At 38.5% G+C, this 14,831-nt stretch overlaps 1 protein-coding gene across 1 annotated transcript in view; it reads left to right on the forward strand.

Moving 5' to 3' along the window:
• Positions 1 to 204: 204 nt before the first annotated feature.
• Positions 205 to 14,831, forward strand: part of meis1b (Meis homeobox 1 b) — a 73,001-nt gene continuing 58,374 nt past the window's right edge. Inside the window, exons 1-6 of the mRNA XM_062995945.1 lie at positions 205 to 804; positions 2,225 to 2,448; positions 3,249 to 3,390; positions 3,584 to 3,634; positions 4,202 to 4,252; positions 4,962 to 5,108. Coding sequence (XP_062852015.1) covers positions 793 to 804; positions 2,225 to 2,448; positions 3,249 to 3,390; positions 3,584 to 3,634; positions 4,202 to 4,252; positions 4,962 to 5,108 — 627 coding nt within the window. The 5' untranslated portion in view covers positions 205 to 792. The remainder of the gene's footprint in view (positions 805 to 2,224; positions 2,449 to 3,248; positions 3,391 to 3,583; positions 3,635 to 4,201; positions 4,253 to 4,961; positions 5,109 to 14,831) is intronic.

The raw sequence follows: 14,831 nt of genomic DNA on the forward strand, positions 1-14,831 counted from the left end.
ATGCGGTACACACACCACCCCCTTTTCAGCGAGCCACTTACTGTAGCCCACTGCGTTGTGGAAGGCGCGACCTGTTATGGCCACCACTACTTCCGGGTTTTGGCAGTCTGGTCCAGATTCAGCGCGCCGCCGCTTTCTACACACACATACACACGCGCGCGCGTGCACTCACACGCTCGCACACTCGCTAGTATACGAGCAGCGGAGGCGGCTCTCTGCATCGATTGTGCTCCTTTAAGAAGAACTAAGCCAGAATTCTCACCCCACCTCCTTTCCTAGATCATTTAGACGCTTTGTATAAAAAAAATCAACTCGGGAGCCGAGAGCGATCAAAAGAGACGCACAAGAGCGTGATTTTTGTGCGCGCGTTTTTGCGAGCGATCTTGAGGCGGGCGAGCTGTGCTGACCGGGAGAAGCGCGCCGGAGGATCATCATTCATCCTGCACTTTGACAAGCTAACCCCTGATTGACAGGCTGAGTGGCAAAAAGCCATGGGACTTGCTAGTTGAGTTCGAGAGGTGTTTTTTTTCCTACGGGTCTGGAAAAAGAAGATTATTTGGGTTCTCCTCACTGTCCGGCGGGTGAACCGCGAGGAACCATTTGATTTAGTTTGGCTGAAGTTGATGTAAAGAACTGACTCCGCCAGCCGCTCCAAAGAGGCGTTTGGAATTTTTGTTTTGGGAAGGAACAGTCTCTGTTTTGGAATTTCTGTGCTTATTCCTTCTTCATCCTGGCCTCTTCTCTTAGGGAATATATTTTGTCTTGAAAGAAGCTGAGGGAGTGTGGAGGGCGATGGCGCAGCGGGTACGTACAGCCGACTTCAAAAGTTTCTCCAACTCGGTGCCGAGCGCTGAACCGCTGAAATGATTCAGAAGGCTCACTCTGTTCTTAAATGCTTACCTTTACGCGTTTATATTCCATTCTTTCCTTTGCATATGATTTACCTTAACTGATTAATTAATTAGTGATTTAATAAACACTAAATCGCGAAACATAACCTTTGTGACTTTAGCTTTTTATAGTATGCCAATTTGTTTGCGCTTTATCTTATCCAAATTCAAGTCTTTATTTACTCTTACCAGCTGGCAAAAATTGAATTTAAAAAGAAACCCTGAATCTTTCTTGTTACTTGTTTATAAAACCCAGATTGCTTTTACTTTATTTTATTTAATCACACTTGAATCCATTACTTTCAAGACAGAGTCTTGTTTTATTTCTATTTAAGAAAACAGCCATGAGATGAGATGTTTTTTTCAGGGGTTACTTTTTCCCAAGTTTTAATGAGTCAGTCAAAGTATTTTGCATACTTCTTTCTATTGAGCAGAATGACCGCACAATGCTACCAAGTTCTTAAATGGTAGTAAAAACACAATAAATAATACACAATAATACACATTAATACACAATAAATAATTTATTACAGTGTAAGAGAGATTATTTTAGTGTTTGATACTTATGTACACTGGAACTTCCAATACCAGCCAAATAAATTATTTTTATAGCGTCCATAAACACTGTTTATTTATGTCCAATTTGCAAACGTAATTAACAACAATTAAGGCAATGTTTAAATTCGTTACGATTTTGCTTGTTTAGTGTCCCGCTCTGGTCCAATTCTCTACAGTCATCCTGTCACTTAATAATCATAAAAACTGACTTTACTTTAAATGTTTTAAAAACATCAGGGATAATACACATTGTAGATTACTATGTGTTAATAATGTACACTAAACTAATTAAAGTGATGCATCGTGTTCATGTCACACTGTGCATACGTGTAGTGCAAAACATTTTCCTATTAGAATACCATACATATTTATTAATTTAAACTATCCAATTTAGAATGCACATGCCATAATAAGAATTAATCGCTCCGGATAAGCTGTAGAATATTCATTAACATTTAGTTATCTAAGAGAATATTTATTCTAGCAATGTTAACTAAATTGTAATAGCAGTGTGTGTTACTGTTTATTATTCCCCATGCTTTACTGATCACCAGTTTGTGTCAATGTTGTGTATACATGACTATAGAGACAGATGAACGGAGAACATGCTTTTTCTTAAAGCAGTATATATATATATATATATATATATATATATATATATATATATATTTCATATATATATTTCAAAAACAGTTTTTTCCTAATATATATTTGTCATTTGAGTGGGAAAAGTGAGCTCCCATAGGCTTGTGGCTAAATGTTTATATCGTGTGCAGTACGAAGACTTGCCCCACTACGGCATGGACGGAGTCGGGATCCCGGGCACCATGTACGGGGACCCGCACGGTGTCGCGCGGCCCATGCAGGCGGTGCACCTGAACCACGCGCCGCCGCTCCACGCGCACCAGTACCCGCACACAGCGCACGCTAACGCCATGGCGCCCGGAATGGGAGCGTCAGTCAACGACGCGCTCAAGAGAGACAAGGACGGCATTTACGGGTACAGCTAGGGCCCAAACACACACACACACACACACACACACACACACACACACACACTTTATTATCAGACGTGCCCGTTGCACAAAAAGCACTTGCCATTCTACCATTATTTTGTGTTCCGATGTTAAAAGGAGTTTCTGCAGTTAAACAATGCACCCAAATAGTTCCCCTTACACGCTTTTTTTGCAAACGCTTGCTTTATTTCGCTTGGTTGTTTTCGGTGTGGTGTCCGTGTGAACCCAGCTTTAGTGTATATACACATCAACTTGGCGTTATTTATTGCGTCACGTTGCCCTAAATATATGGAATATTTGTGGCTGAACTGTTTACTTTTCAGAAATTTTAATTTCCCATGAATTCTAGTTTTTTTTTTAATTATTCGATAGTTTTGTTTTATTAACAAGCGCAGAAGTGAGTAAATATTTGCTTACTAAAGACTTTATTATTATTATTATTATTATTAGCAAACTTACTATTGTATGTATTTATTAGTATGTATATAATAATATTAAAAATAATTATAATAGAATAATAACAATATGAAAAATATTTGTCATTGGGATATTGTTACTTGTTATTTTGCTAATAATTTAATACAACTTTTGAAACTTCCCTTTCGGCCTAGTCACTCTTTTTTTTACTATGTATGTATCTATTATTTTGTCATTATATTGATTGGCAAAACTAACACTGGAATATTAACTGTTGTAAATTCTGACTGTTATTCTTACAGTTTTTGTTAGCTGGTTGAAAGCTTTTCCTCTTATGCTGACGTTATGTTTTTATGTTTTTTTTCAGACACCCCTTATTTCCACTACTAGCACTAATTTTTGAAAAATGTGAGTTAGCGACGTGTACGCCCCGGGAACCTGGTGTGGCTGGAGGAGACGTGTGTTCCTCTGAGTCTTTCAACGAAGACATCGCAGTGTTCGCCAAACAGGTTTGGAAAATATAGTTCATTAATATGCGCTGTTGGCTCAGCCTAATAAATGATTATTTACTTTTGTCACATTTACTACTAGTAATACATAGTGTGAGGTTTCACCTAATGAATAATAAAAACTTGCACGGATTTATTATAGACGTATATAGATGTATTTATTTTTAACTCTTGCTTAACCATTTCACTCCAGATCAGAGCAGAAAAGCCATTATTTTCATCAAATCCAGAGCTGGATAATTTGGTGAGTACAAGGGGTTCTTCTTTTCTTGTTGTGCCATGATGTAATGTCATATTGCTTTATTAATTAGGATCGCACATAGTATCCCAAGTGTTCAACGTGTTTAATCAATTTAATAAATGCAAATGTGTACATAATTGCCACATAAATAAATTTAATACGTCAACAAAATAATGTGACGTTGTGTTGGTCTTACGCATTTCATTATAGAGGATATCAGGTACACACTGTATTAGTAATTTTAAACAAGTAATAAGTAATTTTAGTATAATGGTCTGTTTGTTTTCACCAGCCTGACACATATCTTACTTTGCACTGAAAAAGTAATTTCCATTGCACTTATCACTTATTTTTTGTTTATCATTCGTCATGCAGTGTAAGAAAGTTTTAAATGATCGCTCTATATGAGCCTACTCACAGATTAACTTTTAAGCAGCACTCCTTTGGACGTTTAACTACTTTTAAACTAACCCTAATTAATTTTTAAATAATCATTTGCAGATTAAATGCATTAAACGTTACGTTTGATTTTTAGAAAGTGTCTCATTTTTCAATTAATTTATTTTCCAGATGATACAAGCCATTCAAGTTTTACGTTTTCATCTTTTGGAGCTTGAAAAGGTAAGGTTATCCATAATTGTTTTCATATTTATTATAGTTTTACTTTCATAATACTGTTTCCCTCTTTGCAATTATGGATACGCGATACAATTACAAGACTTCTTAGCAACAACCCTGATCTCTGCATTTCATGATGCTGCAGTGTTATTATAGGGCAGTAATAAGACAGCTGAACTGTTCCAGAAATTTGTAGACATGAATGTCCAGTACGTTTGGAGCAGTCGGTCTGAAAGAAATTTAAATTAAAAAAAGCTGCATTTGCATGATTAATGCATGATTACTACATTGTAAACGTCCCTTGTTGATCCGATGGGTTTTTGCCTATGGCCATGTATAATAAATAAATCTGTTAAATTCATCTATTAAAATCAAATAAATTCTTCATTGCATGGCTCAAATGCCCGTGAAGGCGTTTTTCCCTAAAAGGAGGCAGTAATGAAACGCAATTATAGTCTTTGCCTTAAATGCCACTTCAGCGGGTTGTGTAGGTAATGACCACAGCCCCGGGAACAGATGAATTTAATACGGGTGTTGAGTATGGTGTGTTGCCCTTGTCACTGTCAATTGTCAGCTGATATCTCTATTTTGTGGGTTATAGTGGGATTATTCTTGGAAGTTGTGTTATAGGATTTAATGTGTCATTGGTACTCAATATAACCGTAAATACCTGCGTGTGCGCTTTTTGAGTCATTTCTTTATTCTTCTTAAGGTACACGAGCTGTGCGACAACTTCTGTCATCGGTACATCAGCTGTCTGAAGGGCAAAATGCCCATCGACTTGGTCATAGACGAAAGGGAAGGAGGCTCCAAGTCGGACAACGAGGAAATTACGAGATCAACGGGGCCGCTGGATCAGGTAGGGTGGCACCTTGACTTTCTCCGTTTCCCGATCGGGGTCACTTCGCTGTTTCTCGCTCATTTGCATGCGATTAAGGCTTTTCGGATTCCGTCGGAATGAAGAGAGAGAAAAAATTTGAATAATGTAGCCATTATCGCTTCATTAGAGTTTGATCCCGTATCCGACCTGAGGGGATTAGCTTGTGAAAGCATTGCCACAAACTTGACCTTCTTCGTGTCGATTTTAATTTAGACTTCTCCCATCGGTTTTTATATTTTCTTCTTTTTTTCTTTTCTTTTTTTTTTTTCAATCAGACTGGATTGTATTCAGATGACTTTGCTATTATCGCATAAGCGAGTTGAGGGCGAGCAGTGTGTGGAGGTGAAATCTCCAGAGAGCACTGGTGCGATTCAGTAAATACTGTTGTGGGTTACATCCCAGCGGGCACACAACGTTCATGTGACTTCTTTTGCTATTTAACAATGAATAATAGATCTAAGCTGTGGTTTGGAGGTGCCAACCAGCTTTTGGGTGTTGAGTTAGATTTGGCTAAATAGTCTATTGAACCTCAAAGTTGACAATTACATTATTAAATAGGCAACACGTCATAAAACAACATTGTTAAACAAAATCAAGAAAACATCTGACGTCACAGTTTTATCGTAAAAAGTTTTTTTTCTTTTTTATTTAAACGACCTGTGGTCTTTTGAATGCCTCCGATTATGTTCTGGTATTTGTGCTTCAGTGGCTGTTTTGACAGATTTTTCCTTTGGTGCCAACGCTGATCCCATTGTATAAAGTTTAGTTGATCAACTAAATTACCAAATAAGAGTGGCGAAACGTTATTGTGTTTTGTAGCTTATTGAATAATTTACATTTACATTTTCGGCATTTAGCACACTTACTGAAGTGCTTCCATAGTAAACATTTCATTACTCTAGTTTAAGTAGACAACAGTCCAAGAACACAAATCTGCTAAAACTCTGTTAGAACCAAAGTGTTTTTTTTTTTGTTAGTAAGTTAGTACAAATTGTGCTATATGCACAAACACTATTGCTTATTGGCTCATGGGCTTATTAACAATGAATAATAGATTTAAGCTGTGGTTTGGAGGTGCCAACCAGCTTTTGGGTGTTAAGTCAAATTTGGCTAAATAGTCTATTGAACCCTTAAAGTTAATTAGACAATTACATTATTAAAAAGGCAACACATCATAAAATAACATTGCTAAACAAAATCAAGAAAACGTCTGATGTCACAGTTTTATCGTAAAAAGTTTTTTTTTTTTTCGCTTTTTTTAAAACGACTCCTATTATGTTCTGGTATTTGTGCTTGATTGGCTGTTTTGACTGATTTTTCCTTTGATGCTAACGCTGATCCCATTGTATAAAGTTTAGTTGATCAACTAAAATACCAAATAAGAGTGGCGAAACATTATTGTGTTTTGTAGCTTATTGAATAATGTTATGCTATTTGCACAAACACTATTGCTTCTTGGCTCATGGGCTTATTAACAATGAAAAATAGATTTAAGCTGTGGTTTGGATGTGCCGACCAGCTTTTTTTTGATAGATAGATAGATAGATAGATAGATAGATAGATAGATAGATAGATAGATAGATAGATAGATAGATAGATTTCCATATTATAGCTAGTGACAAGTACATTAAATAAAACATAAAGGCAATAAATAAAACATTGTTATACTAAAAACAAGAAAACGTCTTACGTCACATAAAAGATCCACCACAGTTTTATAACAAAAGACCTGTGGTCTTTTGAATGCTTCCAACTATGTTCTGGTAATTCTGCTTCATTAGCTGTTTGACTGATGTTCCCTTTAGTGCCAGGGCTGATCCTGTTCTATAAAGTTTGGTTGGTTGATTAACTAAAATACCAAATGAGAGCGGAAAACCGGTGATGTGTTTTGTAGCCTATTGAATTATGTTGTGCTACGTACACAAACCTCACTGAGCTGGACGTTTACGGTGAGGATTTAACTGATCTGTAAACTTTAAAGGCCAAACCAGAAGCAGTGCAGTTTTTAATAAGATGTACGGGCCCAGAGAGGGCTGCTATAGATAAAGAAAGATAAGTGCGCATATTAAGGGGATTAGACAGATTCGCCAACATAAAAAGTAACGAGGCGGTTAGGCGTAATCATTTAAATCCATACGGTCGAGTGATCGAATAAGGACCCTGACCAGTTGTAGCTGTGTGATGAGTGAAAACCCTGGCGCGCTGCTGCCTTCATTACTGAACCAAACGGCCTCTGTCCGCCATCTCGCCTTTATTATTGTTAATGAACACACTCGCAATGATCCTTCACGCAAATCAAAGTCCAAATTTAATATTGCACATTTGACGTGTTTTTCTTTTGAGCTAAAACTCAATCATAGGAATAGAATTTGTCAATATTTAAGTGCTAAGAGCTGATGACTTTTAATAATAGATATAGCGTAGCCCATATGAACACCCATGGGTATCTAGGTATATAACTTGACAAGAGCAATTTGTAATGTGCTGGAGGGCGCACAATCAAATCTTTAATTGACTTTAGGATTATAAGTGTGGCCTATATTTTCAGTGATGGTGGTTTTGAACTAAATATTGAAGATGATATTGTGTTTACGCTTCTTTGTTGAACTGTCAAGAGTGATAGGACTAAGATTTTTTTTTTGCCTGACATTAATAAGATATTAATATGTGTAAGTGTATGGATATGTTCCAACATCCAATACTCTTCTATATCATACTACCAATGTTACAGGGCACGGTGGCTAAGTGGGTAGCACTGTTGCCTCACAGCAAGAAGGTCCTGGGTTCGATCCCCAAGTGGGGCAGTCCAGGTCCTTTCTGTGCGGAGTTTGCATGTTCTCCCCGTGTCTGCGTTGGTTTCTTCCCACAGTCCAAAGACATGCAAGTGAGGTGAATTGGAGATACTAAATTGTCCATGACTGTTAAGATATAACCTTGTGAACTGATGAACCTTGTGTAATGAGTAACTATCGTTCCTGTCATGAATGTAACCACAATGTAAAAAACATGACGTTAAAATCCTAATAAACAAACAAACAAACCAATGTTACATTTACATTATTTAGCAGACGCTTTTATCCAAAGCGACTTACAGTACTGTGACAGTATACAATCTAAGCAATTGAGGGTTAAGGGTCTTCCTTGCTCAAGGGCCCAACAGTGGCAACCTGGCAGTGGTGGGGCTTGAACCGGCAACCTTTTGATTACTGGTCCAGTACCTTAACCACTAGGCTACAACTGCCCTTGTTCAGCAGTATACTGTCCGTAATGTATTTACTTAACAATACTTCTCTGGGTATTATGAGTTTTGATTGCTAGTCAGTGCTAGCAGCCAGGAAAATCGATATACAGTGTATCACAAAAGTGAGTACACCCCTCACATTTCTGCAGATATTTAAGTATATCTTTTCATGGGACAACACTGACAAAATGACACTTTGACACAATGAAAAGTAGTCTGTGTGCAGCTTATATAACAGTGTAAATTTATTCCTCTCTCAAAATAACTCAATATACAGCCATTAATGTCTAAACCACCGGCAACAAAAGTGAGTACACCCCTAAGAGACTACACCCCTAAATGTCCAAATTGAGCACTGCTTGTCATTTTCCCTCCAAAATGTCATGTGATTTGTTAGTGTTACTAGGTCTCAGGTGTGCATAGGGAGCAGGTGTGTTCAATTTAGTAGTACAGCTCTCACAATCTCTCATACTGGTCACTGAAAGTTCCAACATGGCACCTCATGGCAAAGAACTCTCTGAGGATCTTAAAAAACGAATTGTTGCGCTACATGAAGATGGCCAAGGCTACAAGAAGATTGCCAACACCCTGAAACTGAGCTGCAGCACAGTGGCCAAGATCATCCAGCGTTTTAAAAGAGCAGGGTCCACTCAGAACAGACCTCGCGTTGGTCGTCCAAAGAAGCTGAGTGCACGTGCTCAGCGTCACATCCAACTGCTGTCTTTGAAAGATAGGCGCAGGAGTGCTGTCAGCATTGCTGCAGAGATTGAAAAGGTGGGGGGTCAGCCTGTCAGTGCTCAGACCATACGCCGCACACTACATCAAATTGGTCTGCATGGCTGTCACCCCAGAAGGAAGCCTCTTCTGAAGTCTCTACACAAGAAAGCCCGCAAACAGTTTGCTGAAGACATGTCAACAAAGGACATGGATTACTGGAACCATGTCTCATGGTCTGATGAGACCAAGATTAATTTGTTTGGTTCCGATGGTCTCAAGCATGTGTGGCGGCAATCAGGTGAGAAGTACAAAGATAAGTGTGTCATGCCTACAGTCAAGCATGGTGGTGGGAATGCCATGGTCTGGGGCTGCATGAGTGCAGCAGGTGTTGGGGAGTTACATTTCATTGAGGGACACATGAACTCCAATATGTACTGTGAAATACTGAAGCAGAGCATGATCCCCTCCCTCCGGAAACTGGGTCGCAGGGCAGTGTTCCAGCATGATAATGACCCCAAACACACCTCTAAGACGACGACTGCTTTATTGAAGAGGCTGAGGGTAAATGTGATGGACTGGCCAAGCATGTCTCCAGACCTAAACCCAATAGAACATCTTTGGGGCATCCTCAAGCGGAAGGTGGAGGAGCGCAAAGTCTCGAATATCCGCCAGCTCCGTGATGTCGTCATGGAGGAGTGGAAAAGCATTCCAGTGGCAACCTGTGAAGCTCTGGTAAACTCCATGCCCAGGAGAGTTAAGGCAGTTCTGGGAAATAATGGTGGCCACACAAAATATTGACACTTCAGGAACTTTCACTAAGGGGTGTACTCACTTTTGTTGCCGGTGGTTTAGACATTAATGGCTGTATATTGAGTTATTTTGAGGGAAGAATAAATTTACACTGTTATATAAGCTGCACACAGACTACTTTTCATTGTGTCAAAGTGTCATTTTGTCAGTGTTGTCCCATGAAAAGATATACTTAAATATCTGCAGAAATGTGAGGGGTGTACTCACTTTTGTGATACACTGTATATCCTGGGCCAGTTTCATTATGTCAAAACATAGTACGCTAGCATATGTTTTAATTAAATTATAAAACAATTCTAATGCATAATAACACATATATCAACTCTGACCTGCTGGAAGACCTATCTGGAGTGCTTTACAGAAAGCAGCTTCTCTGTATGATTTCCATTTGGTTAGGTCTTTCTCACGCTTCGTTACGCTGTCCTATTATTTAGTGTATCAATCTGTCATTAGCTTATATTCAGTTAGATAGTAACAGTCATGCAAATCCAGATGCAGGCTAATAATCATTTAAACCAAATTACTAAAACTTTGGCTAATTGCATGCAAATAAGCCGTGTATATGTTTTATCAGACCTAATATTGCTTCTATTGTTAGCAGTAAATATTTAAATTAATAATTCTAGTATTGTGTAAAAGCAAATCTTGAGTATTTGATTTAAGTCTCAGTACTCCCCAGTGAGCTGTGAAGTTTTAAACTGAAGCATATGTTTTACACACTACAATTTACAAGTTTTAATGGATTTAATCAGCTAAACGTCTTATTCTTGTTGACTGCCATGTTTGTGGCTTGACTCTGTGGTTGTTCTGCGGTGACACCCTTAACAAATTTGCGTGCGGTGTGCATTTTTTCACTTTATATGTATTTTTAATATATGCCTTCAGGCATAAAGTTGAATTGGACTAGGGGAAGTGTTCTTCTTGCAAATGCTGCTCATGAGGGAGTAAGGGCAGCTCGTTTATTCATAAACCAATTTATTCCGGCAAGAGGATTCTAGCAGAAAGCAGAGTATACATGGATTTGATTAAACTCTACATTTTCATTCTCTGTGGTCTCATGCATCTTTGTAATGTCTCAGCTCTTGACTGTCATTGTTTTACACGGCCTGTGAGCAGTGAGAAAAGAACGGCACCTCCCAACAACACAAAAGGAGCAGTAGGTGAAAAAGTCAGCAGATTTTGTCTAGTTTATGAATGCAGCCAAGCCAGTTTGGAAAGAGGTTTTGCGGTTTAGAGCTTGCTGATAAACTCTTTTCCCTTGCAGGTGCTTAGCAAAGAGCCATTAACCCTTTTCTCATGGGGCTTATGTGCATTTTGCCAAAAAAACTGATTTTTAGCGTAGAATTTATACACATACACCGATCAGCCATAGCATTAAAACCACCTCCTTGTTTCTAGACTCACTGTCCATTTTATCAGCTCCACTTACCATATAGGAGCACGTTGTAGTTATACAATTACTGACTGTAGACCATCTATTTCTCTGAATGCTTTACAAGCCCCCTTTCATGCTGTTCTTTAATGGTCAGGACGCTCCCAGGACCACTACAGAGCAGGTATTATTTGGGTGGTGGATCATTCTCAGCACTGCAGTGACACTGATGGTGGTGGTGTGTTAGTGTGTGTTGTGCTGGTAAGAGTGAATAAGACACAGCAATGCTGATGGAGTTTTAAACACATCACTGTCACTGCTGGACTGAGAATAATCCACCAACTAAAAATATCCAACTAACAGCACCCTGTGGGCAGCGTCCTGTGACCACTGATAAAGGTGGTCACTCAAACAGCAGCAATAGATGAGCGATCGTCTCTGACTTTACATCTACAAGGTGGACCAACTAGGTAGGAGTGTCTAATAGAGTGGACATTGACTGGACACAGTATGTAAAAACTCCAGCAGCACTGCTGTGTCTAATCCACTCATACCAGAACAACACACACTAACACACCACCACCATGTCAGTGTCACTGCAGTGCTGAGAATGACCCACCACCTAAATAATACCTGCTCTGTGATGGTCCTGTGGGGGTCCTGATCATTGAAGAACAGGGTAAAAGCAGGCTAAAAAAGTATGTAGAGCAAATGGACTACAGTCAGTAATTGTAGAACTACAAAATGCTTCTATATGGTAAGTGGAGCTGATAAAATGGACAGTGAGTGTAGAAACAAGGAGGTGGTTTTAATGTTATGGCTGATCAGTGTACAGTGCCCATACAGACTACATTTAGCTGGACTAAATGTCAACTCGTATGAAAACATATAAAACATTAAAATAATTAATGTTTGTAAAATTTCCTTAAATATTCACATTCAGTGCAGTGTTAAATTTGGCAAACCTTGGCAAAATAATATCGATATGGTATGATCTTCATTAGTGCCATTATGATTTCTTTGGAGGAGTTTGTGGTCCACATTTGCATGAGCCACAGCAGCATTTGCACAGTTACTTCTAATTACAGATGACACTATGAGTGCTCTCGATTTTGCTAATGAACTTAGAACTTAGAAGATTTTTTTAGTTATGACAAAAGCACTTATGACTTCAGGTGCCTCTCAAGGGTGCTTTCGGTTATTTCAGGCTAAAGAGGGTTACAGATAATTGAAGTGCCCAGTGATGACTCTATTAAAATGTTTATTTGCACATTTTTCATTGTGAGCTCTGCATGCCTATTTTTCAGAATGTCTATCATTATACATTTAGCAGTTCTCCCGCAAATTAGTACAGAATTTCCCCCAGGGAGAAAATTTTTTTTTGTGTAAGTGCACATAATAAGGGTTCTACTGTATAGTCAAAATGATGCTTAATTTAGGGTGGTGACTTTAAGTTTGTTTTGTGTGTGTTTAGCCTTTCTATTTTTATTTGACATTATTTAACACAGAATTTAGTAATAACTTTAAAAAAATTTGTATTTTTTCATTACTAGTCCAGTTTTATTTCTTCAGTCTATATCTTTTGGTTTTTTGGTCCGTGTGTAATGCTAAAATACAGTAATCATAAACAATTATGGGCTATGTTCCAGGTTGAGATAACAAGTTGCTGTTAGGATTCAAAAAGTGATTTTTATCTAGAATAGTGAAATAGTATGGCAATATCAAATGTAGCTGTCTCTGAAGGCATTGTTTAAAAAGTGTTATGGATTAGGGATATGAAAAATTAAAAAAATAATTTGTATAGCCAAACAAAAATGGTTAATTCTTTACCAGAACTTTACGAACTGTAAATATAATATTTATTTATTGTATTTTTGTGTGTTATAGTCAAACACCTGTTTATCATAATTGTCAAATATTTCAGAGAAAAGAAAGCGTTTTGATTGCTCAAGCAATGGCTACATGTGCTGGGACCTGAAAGCTATTATAATTAAGCAAGATCATGCTTATCCTCTGGTGCCATTAAAAGTAACTCTACTTATTCTAAAACTAGATATCACCCACAGGCCATGAAGACATATTTTTCTCTCTCCAGAGAGCGAAACCAACCCGATTTCTTTACCAATTATCAGGTTTTCCCCCTCTTTTCCCCTCTCCCCTTCTTTCTCCCTATTGAATTGTGAGATTTGGGGAAGAAGTAGGTGTAACGGGGGAGGGGATTGTATTAGCTTTCTCTTTTTTGCTGGCTGTGCATACCATTATCAAAATCCTTTTATTTCCTTTAAGTCCTCTAATATTTTACCATTAAGTGTGTATGTCCTGGGTTTTAGTTAACCCGCCCCATGTTTTGTTGTCAGTATAGATAGTACTTCTCTCATCAACGTGTAACAGTAAACAAGTAAACAAATAAACAGAACAGCATCCAGAACATATTTGCTATTGTGGTCGGCATTCATTCAGAAAAAAAATGTGTGAAAGCTTGAGCAGGGGCTCCCAGGGGAGCTGGCACTAGTTGGTTTGCACATGTACCCTGGCGAATCTTTTCGGTGCTGTTAAAAAAAGGGAAATGCCAATCGCTGAATCTGTTGTCATGAACAAAACAAAAAATAAAACAATCTGCTTTGACACTCGTGCACTAAAAAGCCTGATCAAGAATGCAGAAAAATATAAGTGTGTAATGTTTTTAAATTCTGTGTATATGGGTGGTGGGTCGGTAGGTATGATGGTGGGTAATATGTAAAGCGCTGAGAGAAAGTCCCTAGACGATGCAAATGCAATGAATTGGAATGCCTCACCGATCATAGCAGAATCAAAATTTCCAGCAAGGAAAATCTGTTCATGGTGAATTAAGTGGTGGAGGAAGAAATGGTAATGAAAAAAGGAGAGAAAGGCAGACACAGATGACAAATGCTGCTCCCCATGCTACGCGCTACAGATTTAAGAACTTTGGCTAAAGCAACGCAGAACAGAACGTGGAAAATTGAATTTACTAAACAATTAAGCATTGAATTAATCTTCATCCTGCACGAGAGAGGGGGAAGGGAAGGAAGGAAGAAAAACACACCGAGGAAATTCTATCTCATTCATTAGATGAACAGTGAACTATATCAAACATATTATGTGTGGTGGGAGTGTGTCTGCTGGATCCATGTCTCCCACAATCCACTATTACACACACCAGCACCTCTCGGTAATGTTAAAATACACACTCCAGCTTGTACCTCCAGCTCCTATGTGTTCGTTCTGGATGGATAGCTGGAAGGATGTAGTGCTCCTGTGCACTTGGCTGGTCTGTGATCTGGGTGCTTTCTATTAATTAGCTGTCAGATCTGCGGTGGCCAGGAGTGGCTGGCCAGTTATAAATAGACTGGCGCATACCCTGGAGATGTCACTCACCCTCAGTTAAGACCCTCCCCCATTCCCAGGGGCCTCTGCAGCATACCTCCCACAAGTCTTGCTGCTCTTTTTTTCAATTACAGTTAACACCATAGTTTGCCATTTTCTCCTAATTATATTTTCAAGTGGGATTTGTTGCGCACAATGAAACATCCTTTTTACATGT

The sequence above is a fragment of the Trichomycterus rosablanca genome, chromosome 5 (genome assembly GCF_030014385.1).
Source record: "Trichomycterus rosablanca isolate fTriRos1 chromosome 5, fTriRos1.hap1, whole genome shotgun sequence".
Lineage (NCBI taxonomy): Eukaryota > Metazoa > Chordata > Actinopteri > Siluriformes > Trichomycteridae > Trichomycterus > Trichomycterus rosablanca.